Source organism: Podarcis filfolensis (genome assembly GCF_964270895.1).
Source record: "Podarcis filfolensis genome assembly, chromosome: 6".
Classification (NCBI taxonomy): Eukaryota; Metazoa; Chordata; class Lepidosauria; order Squamata; family Lacertidae; genus Podarcis; species Podarcis filfolensis.
This window is the reverse complement of record NC_139609.1, coordinates 50,277,944-50,302,862: the sequence shown is the minus strand read 5'-3', so window position 1 is coordinate 50,302,862 and position 24,919 is coordinate 50,277,944. Positions and strand designations below refer to the sequence as shown.

Below are 24,919 nucleotides of genomic sequence, written 5' to 3'. Positions count from 1 at the left end.
GGAGGGCCTGACGGCGGACGAGACTTTTGTGATTGGCATTGTAGATAGCCTATGAGACGGTAACGCCGATCCAGGCGTTCGCGGGGATTGGACTGTGACTGGGAAACGCCCCCGACACAACCGAGAGGGGCGGAGCATAGGACGGTTTCGGCCCCAGGCTAATGCTCGAGCCTTGGGCCTTGGCAAAGGCGGAGGTGGTGCTTGTATGCACGTAGGTGAGTACGAATTAAGGGGGCTTTCTTGGGGGAGCCGTGGCAGTGCCGGGGGCGGGCGGCGGACTGACTGACTGACTGACTGAGCCGCGAGGGTAGCGAGAACAGGGGAGTGGGGAGCGAGGCGGGTCCGGGTGGGGCCCCTCTCGGTTGGCCTGAAGTCGCGTTTGAGGAACGGGAACCGTCGAGAGCAGCGGAAGACCGTCCTTTCGGGTGGGAGTGGATGGAGGGTGGGCTCCCCTCTCCGCTGGATTGATCTCTCTCGGGGCTCAGAGCCGCGCCGTGTGGTGCCAGGCCCTGGCTTCATGAGTGGAAAGGCTGAGGGACGGCCGCTCTCGCCGCCTCCGCGCATAAGCGAGCGACCCGATTTTCCTCGCCTCCCTTAGGCCGGGTTTTGTAACCGCAGGCGCAGCCCGAGGCAGCCCTGGGCGCCCCTACAAAGATGAGTGCTGTTAAGCCCCTCACGTCTCGCAGCGACGGGCGCAGCTTCCTTTCTTCTCGTGGAGAGGCAGGCCTCCCTCCCGTGTGTACAAAACCAAACAGGCCTGGCCCATCAAACAGTGCCGCACGTGCCCCTGTCAAGGAGACATCCTTCTCCTAAGAAGAGCCTTGCTGGCCGTAACACTGGGTCAGACCAAAGGCCTGTCTAGTCCAGCATCTTATTTCCCACCGAGAAGAACCAGCTACCCCGAAGAAGAACACGAGCGCAATAACCCTTTCCTGCTTGTGGGCCCCATCAACGATGAGATTCATAGCCATACTGCTGCCTCTTTCCCCTAGGCTTCAGGATTGATAAATCCTTTCAGGATTGATAAATGTCTTTGGTGAGAAATGTAACTCAAGCTTCCGTGTCAGGAAATGCCCTCAACAAAACAAAAGCAAAAGCATCGTCATACCGTATCCTCTGTAGCCAACCATCAGAGCACCTTCCAGTATCCCAAGAGTGAGAATGGTGGGGTCTTTCGCAAACAGCAGTGTTGGCAGTACACCCTGGTACTTGTTCTCTGACAGGGGATTTTTACAGTGTGACGGATGTTTAGGAGGCACAAGCTGTTGAGTAAAACACATGAAAGTTAGGAGGAGTTTTTTTAAAAAAATTATGTCATTCCACTCCCAAGATAGTGGGGTTATTGATCTTTGGGGAATGGGAGGGGAAATGCCTTCATTTATGTTTAGCATTCTTTATATATTATGCTTAAACTATCCTGGATAGGCCTGATTTGATTATTTATTTGTGTTATTTGAATGGTTGTTTGTATTAGTGCACTTTTTTCCTGGTTCACATGTGACAAGGACAATTGTGAACAAGAACGATGGCATCTGAATTTGAGAACCCGAATCCAAGTGCGAGAATAATGACATTCCACCCAACTATGGAAGAGTTCAAAAACTTCAGCCGTTACATTGCATATATAGAGTCGCAAGGAGCTCATAGAGCTGGACTGGCAAAGGTAAAACAGACCACAAAAGTGTTCAAAATGTTCTCTAGTATGATTCAGAAAAATATAGTGTATAGTTAACTTACTTACATGGGGGTTACATTCCAGAGATCACACCTAAAGCCAAAATCATGTTTAGTCCAAACCCATTATGTTTAGTGACGGGTAGGATTGCCAAATTTTCTCAGAACGCCACTCCCTTTCTGCCTGTTTTATTTTTTTTACATAAAGCTGAATGAGCAAATGTGCCTAAGTTGCCTTACTGTAATTTGTTGATTACTGTAATTAGCACAGCATAGTGCTAATGAGAAATGTATTTTGCAGTGAAGACGTGTCTTTGTAAAGTTTTGATACACAGCTGCATGCCGTTGATGCTAAGGAAATAGTTCTTATTTTCATTACAAATAGGTCTTAATATTCCTCACTGATAAAAATTGAGTTGTTTAGATTTTCATAGTCAGACATAGAAATTTTGCACGTTACCTAATACTATTTGCTTAACAATATTTGAGATGAAGGGTGATCCCCCCCCCATATTAAAAGTTGAGACATTTTAATGACTGTATAATTCTAACCATGTCTACTCAGAAGTATGCGCTATTTAATTCAATGAGGCTTAGTCCCAACTAATTATATCAAAGCATTATGCCAATGAAAACTTATAGAATCATAAAATTGTAGAGTTGGAAGGGATCCTGAGGATTATCTACTCCAACCCACTGCAATGCAGGAATATGCAGCCGTACCCTTGGAATAATATGAAATCATATGCCTTACTGGGTTACTTCTACAGGTTTTATTTACTTGCTATTTTGAACCATTGTATCATTTGTCTTTTGAACTTTCTAGGTTGTTCCTCCAAAGGAATGGAAACCACGCAAATGGTATGATGATATTGATGATGTGAACATCCCAGCTCCTATTCAGCAAGTGGTCACAGGCCAGTCAGGCCTCTTCACACAATATAACATCCAGAAGAAAGCTATGACAGTTCGGGAGTTCAGGAGGATAGCAAATAGTGATAAGTATGAAAGTTTAAATACATTTCTATTCTGTAATTTTGTCTATCACAGTGATAGCCAACATGGCACCTTCCAGATGATGTTGGATTACACCTTCAATTACTGGCCATTAATTATGCTGGGTGGGGCTAATGGGAGTTGTAGTCCAAAACACATGGAGGGCACTACATCAACTACCTGCTCTAGTTTCTTTTTTTTAAATGACTGCCAAGCAATGCCCATGTATGACCTGTCCTTTAGTTTTAACAAAAAGAACAGATCTTCATACACAAAGGCATGAGTCAGCCCCAAGGATCCCCTGCTGCACATTGTAATTCTTGCACCCATAAGAAACTGATGTTTCGTCCTGTTCTGTGGCTCATAGGAATTGTGTTTATCCCTGCTGATCACCCAGGAACACTGGTGTTCTTTGTCAAAGATTATCACCAGAATAATTGAGATAAAATTATCCAGTCATGTACTGTATTTCTTAATGGTCTTTTCCTTCTCAAATTATGCAAATCAGTTTTTTGGCAAAGAACTTGAGCCTGACTACATAGCGTATAAACATTATTACTAAAAGTAGAAAAGAACAAGAATGGAACATTTGGCTTCTTAGTTCTGCATGTTTATACTTATACATATTCTCTCTATCCATAGTGCTTATCTAATCTGTTTTCTATAATACATTTTTATTAAGACTATGTTTTTTTTAAAAAAAATGACTGCTACTTTTTCTGACATTTCTATGAGATATGCCTATGAAAAAGAAAGTGAAAAGCAACTGCCTTCTATTTTAGATACTGCACCCCTCGATATACTGATTTTGAAGACCTTGAACGCAAATACTGGAAGAACCTCACATTCAATGCTCCAATATATGGTGCAGATGTTAATGGCACACTCTATGACAAGGTAAGAAGCAAACTTATGAATAGGTGTCTCTAACTTGTGTATGGTTTACCTTGTTTTCAGTAGTGATTACGAACTCTTAACCTTGATGCTGAGCTCTAACCATTGTAGGGTTTCACTGAAGCAAGTGCAGACTTACCTGTCCCTGTTGCTGAAATTACCAATAGGGCAAGGAGCAGAGGTTAGCAGTAATATAGGACAAATAATATTAGTTATTACAGCTGATAAGATGTTAATTGCTTGTTTCTGTTTGGCTTCATTTAATTTCTTCAGCATGTAGATGACTGGAATATTGGCCATCTGAATACAATTCTTGATGTAGTAGAGAATGAAAGTGGCATTACTATTGAGGGGGTGAATACACCATATCTCTACTTTGGAATGTGGAAAACATCATTTGCCTGGCACACAGAGGACATGGATCTCTACAGCATCAACTACTTGCATTTTGGGGAGCCCAAGTCATGGTGAGAGAACCTGTTGTGGAAAAGCATTTTGTATATAACCTTTACTTATATTTAACGTTCTGTATTTCTAGTAAGAGTCTCATGGGCAAGCAAACTTTCTGACTTCCTTAGTTTGGAAAAGAACAAAATTGGCCTATAAATGTTGGTAGCTTAGCAATTGAAATTATTTCTCCATTATTTCCTATTATTATTATTATTACTACTACTACTGCTACTATTATGATATCTAAAGCTCTTCAACCCCAAGCTCCCCTATGCTTTTTGTTTACGTAACGTGTTTGTGACTACAGGTACTCCATTCCTCCAGAGCATGGGAAGCGGCTGGAACGCCTTGCTAAAGGTAACCATCTCTTTCTGTCTCAGTGGATGTATGCAGTTGATTGTTTCTGAAGAGCCATAGGATCTACTTTCGCTTTAACGCTACCATGGCAATAACCCTAATCCAGCATTATAAACCTAACAGCAGGGAGGAAGAACTTTTTGCACGTGAGGGAAAAACCTTTTCTAGTGCAGCAACTTACCCTAGTTCCCATACAGTTCAACTGACAGGTTAGTGGAGTGATGAAATTTATTAAATCACAGTCAGTTTCTGAATGTTGAAATGAGCAATGTTGGAAGACTATTACCCTTGCACAGCTCCCTTTTCTTTTTTAAGGACTACATAGGTGAAGATATGGACAAACATTCATCTTTTCATGTATCTTCAAAGAAAAGTTAGTTCCTCAATTGCTATGTCCTTGCAGCTGAAAGAGGAAGCATTACTCATCAGCACAATCCAGTAGATCACTGTAATAATTGTGCCAAAATGTATAAATATACAGTATATAATGCAGCAGTGATGGTTGTACTGCTGGGAGCTAGTTTTGGCTTCCTTGGGCAATGCCTGACATTGGAGAAATTGGAAAACCATTTCGAGAAGAGACCTTGGGTGTGGGGAAGGACTGTACCCCAGTGTGTAGTGCACATATCCTTCATAATGGAGCTCCAGGTTCAGTTCTCGGCATCTCCGGTTAAAGACTGAGCAGGGCTGGGAAATATCTCTGCTGAGACACTTGGTCTCTGAATGAGTGTGTGGGAAGGGATTTTTTTTTGTGGTGGCAACCATTCTTAGAATCTGGGAATGAAGTGTTTGCTTTTATTCCTGCACTCTTACTTGGAGGGGGGGCGTTGAAGTTAGGCTGATTGTCTTAATTGTAATCTGTTTAGGCTTTCAAAATGTTTTTTACTCAGCTTGATTAAAGGAAATCCACTAGTTAGCTTCACTTTCTTAGGAACCCACAAACAAGATGCAGCTTCTATTAAGAGTCTAAAAAACGGATATTAATCTCCACCTTAGTTCTTGGGGTTTTTATTGTGAGGTGTCCCCCTCCCCCATTTTCATTATTTTGGTCCTTATTCTGAGTCTGTGACATAATTCGTATTGTGCTATGAGATGAGATAAGGAAAGACTGTCCACCTTTCCATTGGAAACAAGTGGGTACAGTCACCTTTGAGAGAGCATGATAATGGTCTGATTTTTTTGCAGTCTCGTCTCTCTCCTGCTTGAGTAGCAAGAGTCGAGAATAAAGTATTAAATAATGTAGCCAAAGGGTATTTATGTGAGCAGCCCTTTTCATCCAGGAACACATATAACATCTTTACTTAAACAGGGTTCTTTCCTGGAAGTGCCCAGAGCTGTGAAGCTTTCCTTCGTCACAAGATGACCCTAATATCTCCATCAATATTGAAGAAATATGGCATTCCATTTGACAAGGTGAGAAAGGAGCATTGGCATTACTGCAGTTTTAGAGTACATCTAAGGAAGCATCAGGGATCCTTGTAAGATGACAGGAATTGGATTTCTGAGAAGTTGATGAAAACACCAGAAAATACAAAATCTCTTATGAGATCCCTTAAACTTTGGCCTTCCTATTTCTAGAAAGGTCTGGTCTTAAACTTACTGGACAAGATAGTTTTCTTCTGCAAGTGAATTATAAGGTGCAGGGTTTGATGCTGTGCGGAGGGATGTAGCGAATTATTATTTGTTTGATTTGTGCCTACTTAGCATAACATGCCTTAACATAGGGGTTGGCCACATGTCTCTATTCTAATAACAGTTTCACAGTTCTAATTGAAATGGAAAAGGCACTACTATAGCATTGAAAGATAGTTTTAGTCACTCAGTCTCAGCTGATACATAATTTGTCTAAATATTTGTTTACAAATGTACATGTGGCCAAATAAAATTTTAACTAAAATGTATGTTGCACCTCATTTCTTCTTCTGTCCAGATTGAAATATGCCATATATAGTTCAATTTGCAGAAGTTCTCAGTCTCCTAGAAATTTGTGAATAGTGCAAGTAAATCAGCCTTTGACAATTTAATGATTTGAGCAGAAGGGTAATTGAGCCCTATGATTTTGGATTCATAGTATTAGAACTTACAAGTAAGAGATAATGTAAAATGCAGATAATCTTAAGTGGCCTTCCTGTCTTACAGGTGACCCAAGAAGCAGGTGAATTCATGATAACCTTTCCTTATGGATACCATGCTGGCTTTAATCATGGCTTCAACTGTGCTGAATCTACTAATTTTGCTACACTTCGGTGGATTGAGTATGGAAAGCAGTCTGTACTAGTAGGTGTCAATTTGCTTGCTCCTTGGAAAAAAATCCCTACTTAACAGCTTGATTTTTTGAATGGGGCTCTTGGAACTACTGTATTTTTATAACAAATGTTTTTGTTGATGATTCTGGGCTGCAAAGTCGAATCAGCCAGTTTAGTCTTTCTAAGATTGATTATGCTTAAAAATGTGCAATGGGAGGACTTGATTAGAGAACTTTGGAGTCCTTTACACCTCTACCCCGTTCTGGTAAGCAGCAATGATTGTTGGTATAGGGAGGGCTCTGATCTTGCTTCCATCTTTCCCCACAATGGCCAAATAAGTAGCCACAAGTAGCGTCAGGGCAACTGTATGGCACCACTGCTCTGGCTGCTCCTGCGTAGTCCCCCACATAGAGGCAAATCTTGCTTCATCTACTGTATAAAGCACAAGGCTTGTGAAATAATAATGTGGTAATGAGACTTGTTGAGTTTCACAGTACTCTTTATATATGTTTGGTTTTTTTGTTTTTTTTTTTGAGAGAGAGAAAGAGAGATATTTTATTGAACCTCCCAGTGCTCTCCCATCCAAGGGTCTGATCAGAGCTGCACTTTCTTAGCAGTGTGGCAGCTACAAGTGATTCTAGGCCATTCACTGTGTCCTTTTTTATTTCATTATTAATCATTTGTTACACCAACTAACAAATGTGTTGATGTCAGAATACAGCTCACAACGGATCTTGAACTTTTGATATTAAGAATATTATACAGGAATTGGATGTACACACTTATTACCCAGCAGTCCCCAAATACATTTTCATTTACTCAGTAGAGCCCCCTACCTCTGTTATACACTCCCTTTTTGCACATGATTATTTTCAATCTCAAGTCCGTTTAGGGAAGCTTTTAATGTTTGATGTATTGCAGTGTTTTAATTTTTTTTTTGGAAGCCGCCCAGAGTGGCTGGGGAAGCCCAGCCAGATAGGCGGGGTATAAATAAATAATAATAATAATAATAATAATTAGTAGTAGTAGTAGTAGTAGTAGTAGTAGTAGTACCTGCTTATTAGTTCTGACTGGGAATGGTATGTGAAATCATTGGAGGGAAAACATGATAGCAGAGTAAAGTAACATTGGACGGAAATAGAAATAGTGGTCTCACTTGGTTTGTTATTCCATGCAGTGTTCATGCCGAAAGGACATGGTCAAAATCTCCATGGATGTCTTCGTGAGAAAATACCAGCCAGAACGCTACAAGCTTTGGAAAGCGGGGAAAGATGCAACTGTCATTGACCACACACTTCCAACTCCAGAGGCAGCTGAGTTCCTTAAAGGAGAGCTTCTCCAGAAAGTTAAGAAGGCGAAGCAATATCCTGAGGAAAGTGAACCCGAAGAAGGATGCAAAGCAGAGGAAGATGCGGAGAAGAAGAGGTATGTACACAGAAATTATACCGTACACAGAAATTGTGAAGTGGCCAATTCAGGAGCTGGATATTACCTTCCTTTCCTATGAACAAATTTGATCAAAAGTGATGATCAACCTACTTAAGGACATGGCCATCAGCAAATTCTTGTTTTGATGTTTTTCTGGCTCACAGAGGGGTGATGAATATTTAGATGAACGCAGGAAATAAAAAGCATATAGCCGAGAAGGCTACTTAGTGCTATTTGATCAGCATTTTCTTTAAATATATTTTCAATGTAGGCTTGTGAGGTAGCATTTTACAGAAAAAGCTGAGTTGATTTAATATATTGCAAACATCTGACTAGATTACCCTGCCTTTTCACAGCCTTTTCACCTTAAGTCTGTATCTGTGATGGATACATTACATTGAAGATGGCTACTCCATGGCTACATAATAGTCAAGTCTCTCAGGACCTTTATGTAAAACAGGGATCTTTTAAAGCTGAGGAGGAAATGCTGTAAAATTTATTCCAAGCATTGATGTCAATGAATGTCCATTTACTCTGCGGCAGAGTGTGGTATGGTTTCTATCACCCTTCTCCGTTGTTGTCTCCATCATGATACATGCATTTATTTATTTTTGCAGGAAGTCCATTAGTCAACTAGTCCTGAGAGATAGCAACTTGCTGTGCTGGCTTCAGTTGTGCTTAACTTGTAAGACTTTTTTTTGCAGCATGCCCAAGCATCGCATTGGAACCAAACGGCACCGCGTCTGCTTAGAGGTTCCTCATGAGGTGAGCCAAAGTGAGGCCTTTCCCAAAGAAGAGCTGGGTTCAGTGCAGTTTGACATGGAAGTGGCAGAACCGCCTGTTGGACCTGCTAGAGAGCCTGTGCAACAAGGGGACCAAGGGCTTGCACCCCCAGGTAACTGCTTCAAGGTCTTGCTCCATTGCACTGCTCCATCAGCATGTACCATGTTGCTGCAATTTTATTCATACTGTCACTCAGGTGTCATGTACCAGGTGCAACACACATTAGATTGAAAAGGGCTACTGTTTCTGCATTACATGCAGAAATCTAGGCAGTAAATTAGCACGACATTTAAATTACAAAATACATGCTCAAAGAAGCTGGAGCAATCACAGAGAAAGTAGATGGGTTCTTTGTAGTAATGTTCACCTTACGTTATTCAGAGTCATTTGACAAAAGAAGTCCAATACTACCGTGTCATTAAAAGCTTTTAGAACAAATTAATAAAGTGAATAGCGGTTAGCCCCCATATCAAGAGGTGTTCATCTGAAAGTTGTAAAGGAACTGATACAGAATTGCCTAAGGGTTCATTGTGGTAACAATAAATTGCCTATCGTTAAAATCCTTAGAAGGTAGCTAATATGTAGTGTTTTAAAAGATTTGAAATAGATTGGGAATGTGCGCTGGGACATGCAAGTAGGGATAATATGTGTTCCCTACCTCTTCCCTTAATGTTGAGTTTTAACATTATGCAGGTGGAGAATTCAAAATGGACAATAATTTTTTTTTGAAAAAATGCTTATGAAATGTGCAAGCATGCATGCTGAGAAATGGTGGGGTGGTGATGACACTGAGCTAGAATGTTTTCTTGGTGTTTGAAGTCATGGAATAAAAAGGTTGCTGGGGCACTGCTGACATAGCCAGACTTAGTTACCTGATGGATCACCTCTGGAATTTGTCTCATTTGGCAGTTACTAATGAGTGCTTTAAACATTGTTTTGGTCCAGAATATGCAGATTCCTCGGAAGTAAAATTTGAAGAACTGAAAAATGTCAAACTAGAAGAGGAAGAGCCAGATGCAGCTGTTTTGGATCTTTCCATCTCTCATTCTGTGACTTCAGCCTTGACCCAGTCATCCATGAAGCAGAGTTCAGCCTCCAGCTCTCAGTCTGGCTCTTCAATGTGTTCAAGTTCTTCAGATTCTGAATCTCCTGACTTCCCCAGGCAGGCGCTTGAGCAAGCTGAAGTTCTCACAGTGCACAGTTATGCTAAAGAAGAAGTTGGTGGCATGGACAGTGAGCAGCCCTCTGGAAAAAAAGCCAGCGCTACTACCCGTGTGAATGAACAGGAACTTGCAAAAGTAATTGGAAGATTAGTATTGGGATTGCATTACAAGAGCAGTCTTGCTGTAGCATATGCTGCAAGCAGACTAATGATCAGTGATATCTAAATTGTATGAATTGTGTAATAGATCAGGCTTGACCTTAAGACTGGTTTTCTTTTATGTAATGTGCTGTCAGCTTGATCCTTGTAGTGTTTTCCAATACAAGCATAAGCTAGATATTAAATAGATGACCATTTGTGCTAGGACTGTGTTTTCTGCTTTGGGCACCAAGTAACTCTAGATGTCCAAAAGCTATTTATTTGGACCTCTGGTTTTTAAGACATGAGTACTTTCTCCAAGTGAAAGTCTTGTATATCATGGAACGTAAGCCACAAAACAAACAAGCTGTTTTCACTTTCAGATTCTGTCCTGTACAGCAAAAGCATTTTGCAGATTTCGGCTTTTCTCTCTCTTCTTCCTGACTTCAGTTCTGAAAATTCTCTCCCCCCCCCCACCGCAATCTGTTTATGTTGTGCTGCATCTGTTGTCTGTGAAGAGATGTCCACTGACCTACCTCTGTCTTTTCCAGATGGCGAAGGAGTACATCAGATCAGTAAAAGACCGTAAAAAATCAAAAGGGCGTCGCCAGCCCCTGAGCAAACTACCACGTCATCACCCGCTTCTCGTTAAAGATGGCCTCAGTGATGATGGTAAGTTCAGTGTTGTTTCCTTCCCGCAATAGAGGTCTGTTGTGGATGCTAGTGAGGATTGGGGATTCCCAGATGTGTGCCCTTGTGCAATTCCTGGGCAGACACGGATTTTTTAATTTTTTTAAGGTGTGCGTATTGCTCACTTGTTTCCTACATGCATGCCACATTTGTGCAAAATGAACACATTTGAATGAATGAATTGGAAGGCAGGGACAAAGACAAAGGGGAATGCCTACTGGCATGGATGGAAGCAAGCAGATTTGGTCTCCAACTGCAAATGTTTGTATATGTGGACTAATGAGGTAAAATTTGAACAGAGAAAATGTGGATTCAAAATGAAATCCCCCCCCCCCACGTTATTCCTTGAAATATGTCCTCTTACTCATTTCTGGAATATTTTGATTAATAGTTCCTGAGAAGATGCAGTGCATGGCTAACTGAACTAGAATTACTCTGGCATTGAATTTTCAACCAGCAGGTTAGGGGCAGGTACAGGGCTTTGATCTGTTTTGGTTCCTAAAATTCAACACACTTTTTGTATCTATTTACATTTAGTGCATACTGTGTTACTTCCAAGTTATTGATCCCATAAATTAAATAGGCTTGAGGATCATCATGCTAGAGCTTCCACTATTGCACCACATATGTGAGAACCATGCTTGTAATTGCTGCTGGTGAAGCAAACTTTCAGCAGGACTGGGCAGTTGTACACTTTTGGGGACAGTGAGAACAGTGTCCTTTGGTAGTACTTGTGAAGTGGGTCAAACCGTTAAGGAATTTTCCAACAATCTATAAGTCCCTTGACTTGGCTATTTTGCAGCTCAGGTTTGTAAGCTTTGAAAGACCCCTGTGTATCTTATTGCAGAAATGTCAGAGCAGCTGGCACCAGATGAAGAAACTGAGGAGATAGAAACATGGGCAAAGCCACTCAGCCAACTATGGCAGAATCGCCCTCCAAACTTTGAGGCAGAAAAGGAGTACAACTCAGCCATGGCTCAGCAAGCCCCCTATTGTGCAGTCTGCATGCTGTTCCAAACCTACCAGGTAAGCAGACCAAATATTTTAGAGGTCTTTGTAGTGCACCAGTGCTGAGAGAAAATAGCCAAGGATATAATAAAAACTAGGTTGTGGGATATTGAACACCAGGAACTAGCAGCAGCAGCAGCAGCAGAGAAAACATGTTCCCCTCTTAACTTTCAACTTTCTTGGGCATATGAAATTAACCACAATTATCTTGAATTTTTGCTTAATCCTCAAGAAAGAAGGGCATTTTCGCTGGCCAGGTTTAATTCAAATGCTTCAAACCTCCTATGGGGAAGGTTCTCGGGAATGGTGGAAGGAGAAAGAATTTGCCCATGTGAAGACCATCAGGTGGAAACTCTTACACATATGGTTCTTAAATGTAAACTATATGTTGATCTCCGCCAGCAGTTCCTAGATCAGCTCTGCATCCCCAAATGGAAACCAGAGTTTCATACATTTTCTATTATTGAGGAATAATCAGGAGCTCACCAAGTTAGTGGCTAAATACCTTTATCTGGTTTTTTGTCGTCGAAACACATTGCAGACATCTGATCTCTCTGGAGACCTAGAGATCTAATGTTAGACTGCTTTGCCTCTTTCATTTGACAAATGTTTTGTGTCACTGGAAAGGCAGGAATTCTGTATTGATTTGCTATGGATGTTTGTATGTGATGCCAATAAGAGGTTTGATGATGATTAGTGAATTCTATATAAAGCACAGTTTTAATGGATACAGTTTTCAAGAATGCCCTTTAAAAAGTGCTTGAAATGTGTCTGAATAATTTGCATGCATCTTAAAAGGCATGTACCATTTTGTATCTGTTGTTTGATCTTAATTCTGTTGTACAGTAACATTATATTGGTTGTGCAGTTTGTTTGGCGGTCTTTTTTCTTAAACAAGGAAGAGTTCACTAAGCCTTCCCTTCAATATTACCTTGCAGAGTTTGCTTCCATAGAGAGTTACTTGTGAAAATACTGCGGGGTATGGGTCTCTTTAAATCGTGTTGGATTGTTTCCAACAGCTGCTAGAGCCTACCCTTATCAACACCTTCCATTTAGCTTCTCTGAGCCAAATCTATTAGAAACCTCTGTAGCAGTTTGATGTGACCCAGAAAGCATTGAATATGGAGCAAGATAATAAAACAGAATGGGTACTATAATGGGATTATAGTACAAGATAACTGAGGTCTAATTTAGCCTGTCCTCGATCTTGGCACATGATTACTTGTTTAAATTTAAATTACTTGTTTAAATTGTTTAAATTATTTAAAATTATGCCCTTACATTTGTACTTTGGTCTGACAGCAAGTTGGCTTACTGGGTTGGGGGGGGTTGTCAGTAATATTTAGTGTTTCTTTCTCACTAGGGAATTCTACTAAATCTACATCTGATTTGTCACTAACCTTGTCATTGGCTATGTTACTTGTCTGTTTAAGACTAGAGTATTGTAGTTCTTGTGTTCGGACAGGACTGTACCTGATAGGTAGCGTACTGAATGAGTAGGTGGCCTTTGTTATTACCTACACTCTTAACTGCCTTTCCAAACTGGTGTCCTATTAAATGACTCTTTTTCCTCCTCTCACAGGCAGATTGTGGAGGCCAGAGCTCGCAGGCAGCTCCAGATGCTGATGGAAAGATGAGAACTAAGCCCCTGATTCCTGAGATGTGCTTTACTACCACTGGCTGCAGCACAGATGTCAGCCTCTCCACTCCTTACTTGGAGGAAGATGGCACCAGTCTTCTGGTCACTTGCAAACAGTGTCAAGTTCGAGTACATGCCAGTGAGTACTAAATATCCTGGGTGTGATCCTGTGCTATGATATTAAATGCTGTCCCTCCATTTTACTCTGTTTTAAAAAGGGAAAGATGGACCTGTGGTAACTCACTGCTACTTTAAAAAAAAAAAAAGCAGGGAAGGATGCAGGAAAATATTATTGAGCTGCCTTCTGGGAACTACCTTGATTTGTACAGAGAATAAAATGAACAAGTGCGTGGAATACCTTGCATTAGTGTGAATTAGCTAAGAAATGAACAGGAAATCTAATTTGTGCACATAGTAGAACTAGAGCATGCCAAAGAAATTATGCAGCAGATTAAAAAAAGCATTCAGAAAGCATTTGCACACCACACGTAGTGGAACTCTTATACAAACTTTCAAGTGGAAGAATTTCAGAGTTCATGAAAAAAAGACAGCAAATGATCAGTAGGAATATCAGCTGCTATTAGGATTGCCACAATAAATTGTCTACATAATGTTTTGGGTATTCTTATAACTTCCGGTCTCTAGCGATTTATAGTGAGAAAACTAAATCTGGTTAGTTACCCAGTTTTAATAATTTAGCCCCTCATTCCTAACAGTGACCAGTCTCAGGATCTGAAAACCCACCTACCCCTACTCCCATGACTGTTCTTAGGTGTTGAGTAAATCATGAAGAAATGTGGGTATTCCCATTTTGAAATAAAATATGAAAAGAGTGTAAGAGGCTCAGTGCTATTGTTAGATATGTATTACTATGATTTGAATAGGTGATGGAATGGTTAGTCTAAAGTCTGCTTATGTTCTGGTGTTGTCTGTTTCTTCTCCCTCTGGTCTGAATGCCATACTGTTGTGTTCGGGGACGCAACTGCCATATTCAGCTATGCAGTGATTAATTCTATCAGTAAATAAAGTTACTGAAGCAGGAAGAGTAGAGTCTGAAAAAGCTTGCCAGTTTAGTTATATGCTGCTTCTTCACAGTGAACTGTGCCCAAAGCAATTTACAACATAAATTAATTTATCAAAATATGAAAAAGGAAGGGGGAGAAATCAGTTTATAAACCTACCAATAAATCCAAGTAGGATAAAATCAATAATTCAGAAAACATTGAAGAAATAAATAATCTAGATTTAACTTACATTTTGCTCCATATTTATGTATTAATGGACAACACACACACACACTTATTAGAGAAAAAACACTCCTGTTGAAGTTGTATGTTCATTTGTGTTAGGTTGTTATGGAGTAGCCCCTGCGAAAGCAACTGAGGACTGGAAGTGCTCTAGATGCAAAGCTAATGCCTTAGAAGAGGTAAGAAAATCTTGAATGTCATACCTTTTGCTAAAAAACTCTTGTGTATACGTGTGGGCCTTGACTCAATGCTACTGGGATAGCTTTTGGAATGCTATACATGAAAATGTTCTATTGAAATGTAAATAATATTGTGAGCTAGTTTCTGTTATGAAAATGCTTCATGGAATCGTCTCAAAGGAAATTGGAAGGTTGACTTACTGAAATATATAGGCAATGACTGTTTTAGGCGTGTGCAATTGATGCATGACCGTGCATGCACGTATCATGCTGTCCCCAAAAGTGGCTGGAAAAGGGAGTGGAGCGGAGCAGGTTATGCTTACATGCACTCCGCTGCTGCCCACGGGGGGTCAAGAACATAACACCCACACAAAGCAGTCAGTCCCTGTATTTGTGTCTGTGTTTAATGGTAGCCCGTCCATTGAATGCCTCATACTGGAACTGTTACAAAGTGCAAGATTCTTTGAGGTAGCTCTTTTGAAATTTCCCTAAAGCAGTATGTCAGGTTGCACATTGAGATTCCATGTTATAATTAATATTTATGGTGCTCATTGAGAACCATTATCTGGTCTGCTGGTTTAGAGGATTGGGTCCTGTTTAGTATGTGACTTGAGCTGATAATGGAACTGTAAGAGCCACTACCTAACAATTTGGTTAGGATGCTGTATATAGGCTTAGCATCCAGCTGAATAAGGCAGAGTTCCTACTTCACCTCCACCTTCAATTTTCATTGGTGTAGGAGGACTTCCTCTTCATTTGTTCTAGAACTCAACCCCATTGAGTGCATTCTGCCCAGCATGAGACATATGTTAAGCCCTTCATTTCTGCAGGTTTCTAGTAGAATTGGTTTGACTTCTCTTCCGCTTTAGTATGCTAGCTTGACAAAAGTGGTTAATGCAATAAAAAGAGAGATAAGCTTGTACAGTCTGCAGGACTAAGCATTTTGTGTGTTTGAGAGAGATAGGAAGGTTCTGTCACAAGGATGAAAGTGAGAATTTCTTCATTTCTTCTGTTCTGGTAACATGGCTTTTTTCCTTACCTGTCAGGATTGCTGTTTGTGCTCACTTCGGGGAGGTGCACTTCAAAAAGCCAATGATAACAAGTGAGTACTTGGGTAACTGAATATGGAAGGGATGCAGGTGGCGCTGTGGTCTAAACCACTGAGCCTAGGGCTCGCCGATCGGGATCGGAAGGTTGGCGGTTCGAATCCCCACAACAGGATGAGCTCCCGTTGCTCAGTCCTAGCTCCTGCCAACCTAGCAGTTCGAAAGCACACCAGTGCAAGTAGATAAATAGGTACCGCTGTGGCGGGAAGGTAAACGGCATTTCCGTGCACTGCTCTGGTTTTGCCAGAAGCAGCTTAGTCATGCTGGCCACATGACCCAGAAAAACTGTCTGTGGACCAATGCTGGCTCCCTCGGCCAGTAAAGCGAGATGAGCACCGCAACCCCAGAGTCGTTCGCAACTGGACCTAACTGTCAGGGATTCCTTTACCTTTACCTTTTACTTGGGTAACCGAATATGGAAGGTCTTTTTTCCTAAAATGTGTCAATAATTCACTTAACTTGAAGCAACAGATCTGAGAATTACGAGTTCCTGTTTGGTGCAAAGTGGGTTGAGAGGAAGCACATTTGCTTACCTAACCTTTGTACAAGGCAGGGGTGGGTGTAGGTTTGTTGGTTTCAGATGCATCATCGCCTGCAGCCCATCTTTTATAAGCATGTGCTAACACTCCATCTTCTGATGTTGTTCAGGTGGGTTCATGTTATGTGTGCTGTGGCAGTTCTGGAGGCTAAGTTTGTGAACATTGCAGAACGCAGTCCAGTGGATGTCAGTAAAATACCACTGCAGCGCTTCCGGCTGGTAAGAAGGCAGATTGTTTTGTTCCTTTGAAGTGATCAATAATCCCAGCATATGCTTTTTGATTATTCTTCCATCAACATTCTGATAAAGGATGTAAAATAAGGTTGTTCAAATCAATAAGATAAATGAAGCTGGAGTGCGATTAGAAGCAGAAGCAATTGTACAGGTGTAAAGTAGAACACATAACCTGTATACTGTAACTTCTAAGCACTTCATATACGTTGTTCCAGTGATCTGTACAGCAGCCCTATAAGTTAATTATGTTGTATTATGTTGCAGATAGCAACTTAAAGCTGGAATTATAGCTTGCCAAAGGCCACTAAGTGAACTAATACCTATAACTATTTGTTTTCTGCATTTACATCCTGCTCTTTTCCCATGAAACTACTAATTCCAAAGCCCTTCCCACCAACTTTTAGTCAATAGTATTCACCTTGCTCCTGCCTGCAAGATGGACACATCTTTCCTAGATGTGTAATTATGAGGGGTTGAGAGACCCAAAAGCCTACTAGATACAAGAGATTAGAGGGCACTGAAATGCCAACAGCATTGGTCATACCAGTGTCAGGTTGAACACACCAGTTGCATTATAATGAGAGAGCAGACTGCTTATGCTGCAGAGAAAGATGGGGAAAGTAAACTATCCCAAGGAAATGGGCCATTATTCTCCTGCATCCTATGTATGGTGTGCGGTTAACAGCCCTTTTCATCAGCAAGCAGTGTTGCATTACATTTTGTTCTAAATTACCTTGAGCATAGCAGGGAAAATTTACAAAGCAATATGGCATAGACTACCTGCAGCTAACTAAACAGCATGAGTTCTCTATTATTCTTCACAGGGTTCTAGAGTAGCAGTGTTCATTTGTGGAAACTGCAGTACTGTATTTACTTGATGGAGATCAGTAAGTGCATTGACATTTTAAAAATGAAACATAAAGCCTATAATAAAACACAAATCAGAACTGACAGACCTATTGAAAATAGGAATTTATCACATCTGAACCCAAACCCTCTCATCTACTTCTCACTTGAAAGAATGCAGATGACTTCTTTTTTTAAGAGCATAGGAAAATTCAGAGAACAAATTCTGAAGGGAAAAGATGTTCTTTTCCACTGAGATAGTAATTGTTATACCTCCTTTCTGTGAAAGGAGACCAGTAATTAATTAGGGAGAGGACAAGGGATAAGCATTCATTGCTCATGTTTATAGTAAAGATGAATGAATAAGCTATTCAGTGGCAGTTGGCTAAGGACACAGCAAGTAAAACCCAGCTGTAGTTTTTTATGGAATACAAGTGTCCCTGCCTAGCTCAAGAGTCTGTCATCATCATCATCATCATCAATATATATATATATATATATATATATATATATATATATATATATATATATTGCTATTCATCAAATATATTGCTATTCATATACATATACATACATACATATATATATATATATATATATATATATATATATAGCTATTCATCAAACGATCTCCAGGCAGTTCACAACATAAAAATACAACATAAAAACCCATGGAAACTTGAGCCAGATAAATGACATACTGTCAGGTTAGGGCTGCAGGTCTTCTACACTTCCACAACTTTTGAGACTGGGTAAGCAGAGGCAAAGGTGGGGACAGCATTGATAATTTAGTCACACTTCTCCTTAAGAGATTTTCCTGCTACCCTCTTGATATTACAGTAGCTCCCTCTCACTCAAAGTATGTCTCAAATTTAGTCTGCTGTTTTCAGGGTAGTGTGGTGATATGGACATAATTCATGACTTGTTTTTATTTATGCTTTGGAAAAGCCTTTGTGTTTTGTTCCCACCATGCCTTCATCTCAGTCTTTCATATTACTGTACAGTTAGAATGGGTATCATAGTCCATTAACTGTTGCCCATTTATCTTATATTGTGAATAACCTGCTTCTGTTGTCAGGTATTTCATGTTTTTCAGCTGATGTTGTACAGCTAGGTTGGCACTCTTGTTTATGTACTAGTTCAAAGCCCTGTGCTCTAAATGAGATGCTTGTTCTTTGTCATTTGGGTATTAGACTTTTGGGCATATCAGACATGACATGAGAGCAGGGATATTGGAGGCACCATTCTTGATAATTTCTCAGCAATTATTTGAGGAAGGGAAAGCCCTGTAAGAATTGTGAGGAGACTGCCAGGGAGGGACAGCTAATTGATAAGCCAATAAAAATGATTCATGAGGAGTTTAATGGTCCATCCATTTTTGTGACAAACCCTTGAACAAAAGTTGATGTACTACAAAGCTCACATACATAGGTAAGCATAAGATGCAAATGGTTAACATTTATATGGAATTTGGAGATATCCACAACATTTGAAAAACTGTCTCAATATTTCTAAATCAGTCCTATATAAAGTGTGCTTATTTCAGTACCTCAACTTTAAAAATGTAGCATCCAAGCCAGATTTGAAGCTGATATGGCTCACTGTCCATTCTGGTTGTCATGTTCCTTGAATCTGTTGACCCTAAATTGGTTTGTTCACAGAAATGTGTTTTTTGCAAGAAGAGACGGAAGAGAACTGCTGGCTGTTGCGTGCAGTGCTCTCATGGCCGCTGTCCTACATCCTTCCATGTCAGCTGTGCTCAGGCAGCTGGAGTCATGATGCAACCGGATGATTGGCCTTTTGTGGTCTTCATTACTTGTTTCAGGCACAAGATTCCATCCCAGGCAGAGGTAAGGTCATGGAGGCTGATAGATTTGGTTTAACTGTTAAAATCATTTGCATATCCATACAGGGATGAAAATAGTTAGGAATCCAAAGACATGCAGCACCAGCAAAACACATAGCGCTTGGGAGGGGAAACAGTGATCTCCTTTGTTCAATGGAGGAGCATATCATTTTAGGGCTCTGTGTTAATTGACAGCTTTGGGCAAGTTATCTTACCTTTCCTGGACATAAAATGCATTGGAAGTGCTTCGCTCCCTGATCAGTGGTCCATAAGCTTGGAAGTTTTATTTATCTTGACTATGGCTCTTCTTTTTTCTTCAGCGAGCCAAGGCTGCTCTTCAGGATCTTACCGTGGGGCAAGCAGTGATCAGCAAGCACAAGAACGGGCGTTTCTACCAATGTGAAGTGGTCAATCTGACCAAGGAAACCTTTTATGAGGTCAACTTTGACGATGGCTCCTTCAGTGACAACTTATACCCAGAAGACATTGTGGTATGCTATGTAATGAAAGATTCATTCCACTAGAGGGTGTATAGCTTAAGGAAATACCTTCCTGAATGCTCATATTGCATCTCAGTGCTGAAGTATTAGTGTTCATTGAAGTGGGACAAATCCCTAAAGCACCTGAACAGGGCTCAGCGTATCACTTTGGGCTGTAGGATGTAGACTCTGAATGGAGCACTTAAAATGCCTGACTGCTTTATTACAGATATCTTCCATTTCCTCCTCCTTGGCATTTTTGTACCTTTAGCATCATTTTTTTAAAAGGATGCCAGATAACACCAGCTGTGGTAGGAGCACATATCTGAAACACCAAGGATAAAGTGTTCTTTGTTTTTTATTGTTAAACCTTTACATGTATTATTGAGAAAAAATAGGGTCATAGACAGGTATCTCCGGAGATGAATTAGCCACGACTGGTTCCATGCTGTAGAACAGCTGTGTAGTTGTAGCACCAGATTTGAAGTGTTAACAACTGCCTATTTAAGGCAGCAATGCTCTATGTGTAACACAAGTTTCATTCCTAACAGCAACTAAGAGAGAGCAGTAATTCCACTTAATGAAAGTGGCCTCCTCAACCCCCATTCATCCACTCAACTGGTAACTCTCTCCAGAGTGGGTTGGATAGTTGGCAATATTTATTCTTCCCATTTGTAAATAGATAATGTTTATCTTTTTCAAAAAATTATCCCACATGATAGAGTCAAGATTGTCTCCAAATGGGTCCTCCAGCTGGAGGTGAAGTTGTTCAAGTGAGATGGACAGACGGCCAAGTTTATGGAGCTACATTCGTGGCTTCGCACGTTATTCAGATGTACCAGGTAAGGACTGAGTGAGAAGGGATTATACCTTCTGTCTCCCCTGTCTTTTTGTATGGGTTCCCCCCCCCCCCCCCGATGGCTTGCTAACTTGGAGGTCTACTACTTCTGCTCAATTCACAAACTTATTTGTCAGTTGTACAAGTGGCAGATGGCATCTAGGCTTGGCCATAGTCAAGGAGCACTGGTTGAGCTGAGCATTTGAAATTTGACTTGCTTTAATTGTGGTTGTGTGCTATGATTCTAAATGTCTGTCCAAGTCCCTTCCCAGTCCCCTCTCTTGCTGTTAGCCTGTCTTTCACCATTCCCACCCTGATGTCTCTTGAGGGCATATATGCAGATTCAGTGTTTGTTTCTCAGCATCAGTTCAACAAATGCAGAAGCCATGAGGGGACAGATGGTAAGATGGACATTATCCTGAACTCAGGAAGGCATGGGTTACTGTGCTCACTTGACAGTTGCCTGATTTTTCTGGATGTAGGTGGAATTTGAGGATGGCTCCCAGCTGATGGCAAAGAGGGATGATGTGTACACTCTTAATGAAGAACTTCCTAAGAGGGTCAAGTCAAGGCTGGTGAGTCAAGGAGCAGGGGAGGCTGATCCATATAGTTCTTTTCACAGAGAAGTAAAGTTATAACTCAGACCTTTATGTGCCTGAGATGGTTCATTTCATTGGTGCATTTTAATTATTAATTTACGATGAGGGGGGCACGATATCCCTGCAAGGTGCAATCCTTGATTTTAAACAGCGATCGTGGATCTTCTCAAAACATTGTAAAATCCCTTGTAACTAGCCCTAATTTTATTTTAATGACTGGCAAACTGAACTGTTGCTTCAGAAGCTGCCATTTAAAAGTCCTGAAATTGAAAGCCCAATTGATCACCTGTTTGTGGGGATCAGCTGGGCCACCTCTAATGCAGAACATGAATGCCATTCTCGTAGTAACTATTTTGGTTGATTTCTCTCCCACAGTCTGTTGCATCTGACATGCGCTTCACAGAGATCTTCACAGAGAAGGAGGTCAAACAAGAAAGAAAAAGACAGAGGGTCATCAATTCACGCTACCGTGAAGATTACATTGAGCCTGCACTGTACCGGGCCATTATGGAGTAGTAGTGGAGTAGTAGCTGGCAACAGAATTGCGGTGACCACCTCCAGGTGGATCCTAGCACTCGAGCACAGCAGAGGCCAAACAGACTGTCTTTACATCCAGGTTTTTTTAAAAAAAAATTAATGAAACAAACTTGCCTGATTCTGCAGCACCTTGAAGGTGGTTGTCAAGTAATAGGATGGATTCGACTTTACTGGCAGACTCTAAGTCTAGAATTTGGGAGCACTAAATTCTCTGACTTCCTGAACCATTTGGCTCACACCAGCTTGATGGCTTCACTTTTGGCAGTGAGTTTCTTTTTGAAGTACAAACTCTTCTCTACCAGAGGAAAATCTTCTTAATACAACCCCAGGGAGCAACAGACAGCTGCAGTGCTATGGATGAACCCCCTGCTTTTTCCTGGATTAACTGTCTGGTTCAGGGTGTGTTTCCCAGCTCACCATGCCTGCACAAAGCTGGCGATGTCACTGGTGCTTGACAATTAATTCCTTTTTATATTTATAACCCTGTTTTTGTCATGAGCACGTGTTTTTTCAGCATCACCTCTCTCAGACGGAGCCAAGTGGGATGAAGAAGGGAGAGTGAAACTGATTAGCTCCTTTTAGTCCCTACTTCTTGAACCTTTGATTTAAGTTTTTGTCCTATTTTATATTCAGAGACTTATTTACTCATGCGTTTAATTGTAATAGTATGTGCCTATGTAATAGGAAACTGTTTGGAGCCATTTAGCACGTGCATTCCTTGGGCAAGAGAATCCTAGGAAGTACCCCTCATTAAGGCAATAAGGACCGCAGGCATTCCAGGGCCCTGGTTCTCCTGGGAAGACGAGAAGTCAGGCGCAGGCATGTAGCAAGGATGCCTTGGAAAATAATTGTAAGCGTATCTCACTGGCATTGGCTCCAGCTTGTGGGGTGTCTTGAGTATAAGTTGAGTATTTATAAAATAAGTGCAAAGGTCAGCATTATTGGTATTTCTGTTTAGGAACTTTATGCTGGTTTTGCCCTAAACTAAGATGGTAAAAGTAGCAACAGAACTCATGTGTATTTGGTCCTATCCAAGGTGTGGAAGTTCAAGGGGTATGATTTTGGGAGAGAGAAAGGGCTGCTTTGGTGCTTTACAGCAATGGGGACAACTTTACGTACGTTCCAGAGAGAGTTCAAGCTACTTTTATAAATATGTTATTGTAGTGTATGTAGGGCCATATCATCATGAACATGCCCTTATCTGACCTTGGAAGATAAAAGTACCCTCTTGTTCATTTGGCTGCTCTGGCAAAGGATGTGGTGCCACAACCCTCTGTTCAGCTATTTCTCTTGCTGTATAAAGATGTGCTGTATCGAAAACTTTAGGGATGGAGTGCCTTCTTACACAACAGACTATGTTGTGGGGTAGGCCACTGCTTCTGTATCAGCCTTGCAGTATATATTGCAAATTCTTATAATGTAATTTGACCAAATTCTCCTTCAGCTTGCAAACACAATCTTCAGGCATTTTTCTGACTCTTCTCTCCCTTTATTAATTGTAATTTTGGTGTGGCCTGAGGCAGCCCATAACGGGGGGGGGGGGGTAATATAAATCTTGATAGCCAGTATTAACTTGCTCTGTGTGTTATTTGAGAGAGTCTAGGAGTGGGGTGACTTCAGAAGCAGTGTATGTGGGATCCCTGAACGCACACACATGTACATACACACAGCAGACTGGAAGATTAGAAAAGTCATTGCATCTCATTGATTTCTGTGACTGTCCTTTGAAGAGTGGCAGCTCCCCAAATGTATAAATCTGCCTTTGGAGAAACACTTCAAATATTCTTGAATGCTTTTCACTCCCTCAGCTATCTGGGTGGGTGGGTGGGCATACTTTTTGGTGCTTTGGGTAACAGATTCCCTCTGGTCAGTATTCTTCTGGTTCCCCAGGTATGATATTGAAAAGCAAAGTCATCTTTCTTTTTCCCAGAAGCCTCTTCCTGTCCCAGCTGGCATTTTCTGCATCTTGATTCAGGAAGGATTGTGTTTATATACAGAAATCCTTATGTTGGCATATTTTTTAAAATATGGCTTATTTACTTATGCTTCAACTGAAATAATGGGCTTTTCTGTATCAGCTTTGAAACTGAATCATTACCTTAAATATTATCAACATACAAGGGGGATTTTTCCTTATGCTTTTGTTTCAAATTGTCTATGGGAAAAACTAGTCTAGAAGACATTTAAATTCACCCGATAAAAATAGTCTTGAACTGTAGCTATACTGTGGCTCAGGGCCTTTTCTGAATATTTTTAAAAATGATATCGGGGTTGAATATGTGTGTCTCTGGAAATGGCTGTTCCTATTCTAGACTGTGGGTGAACCTGAAGATAGATTGCAACAGGTTAAAGTAAAACAATTTTATATTGTGTGGAGACAATATGTAAAGTGCATTGTGGCTGAACCAGCACACTTTGTGAGAATTCTAAGGATTCTATCCAGAACTTACTATAAGTATTCTGCTCTACTACTATTATGGGTGTGTGTCTTGCTTCATTTAGATCAATTAAATGCATTTAATCTTAGTCAGCATAGGAGATCAGTGAAATAGCAAAGCAGGTGTCTGTCCCCCAAAATGCCAATTATTGATTAATTTTATATAATGAATGTGGGAACGCATTTGTACTGATATTTTAATAGGCTTTTGAGGAGTTAAACTCCTTGTTATTTGCTTCTCCCCTACTTTAAATACAAATTAACTGATTAAGATGCATGAACAGCAAGGAGCAGGCTGAACAGAGTGTTACAGACATGATGTCATTATTACCCTTCTCTAAACTGGACTCCAATAATTTCTGACCTGTTTGAAGTTTTACTGGCTTTGGAATGGCAATGTGAGATGGAGACAAGATAGGCAGCTTTATGTATTGTTTTCAACCTGATCTAGTAATATAATTTTGGACTAGACTCAACTGATTAAATCTGAAACACTTTAACATTGTACGCCTCATGTATTTAATTACATCATGGAACCTCTATTGCTTATCCCAAGTTCTTCCTTTTC

General features: G+C 40.7%; 1 protein-coding gene and 1 long non-coding RNA gene across 2 annotated transcripts in view; one reads left to right on the top strand and one right to left on the bottom strand.

Annotated features, from left to right (window-relative positions):
* LOC310765208 overlaps positions 1-24,919 on the bottom strand; it is a 133,351-nt gene that overhangs the window by 43,457 nt on the left and 64,975 nt on the right. The gene's annotated exons all lie outside the window — the stretch shown is intronic.
* On the top strand, positions 80-24,851 carry KDM4A (lysine demethylase 4A). Its single transcript, XM_083619826.1, has 22 exons — positions 80-215; positions 1,475-1,663; positions 2,501-2,676; positions 3,453-3,567; positions 3,838-4,031; positions 4,322-4,371; positions 5,681-5,784; positions 6,511-6,648; positions 7,795-8,042; positions 8,750-8,940; positions 9,774-10,126; positions 10,680-10,800; positions 11,666-11,844; positions 13,409-13,604; positions 14,815-14,891; positions 15,938-15,993; positions 16,646-16,754; positions 19,277-19,465; positions 19,782-19,952; positions 20,663-20,782; positions 21,261-21,353; positions 21,753-24,851. The coding sequence occupies exons 2-22, from the start codon at positions 1,526-1,528 to the stop codon at positions 21,891-21,893; spliced, it is 3,159 nt and encodes a 1,052-aa protein (XP_083475952.1). The 5' UTR covers positions 80-215; positions 1,475-1,525; the 3' UTR covers positions 21,894-24,851.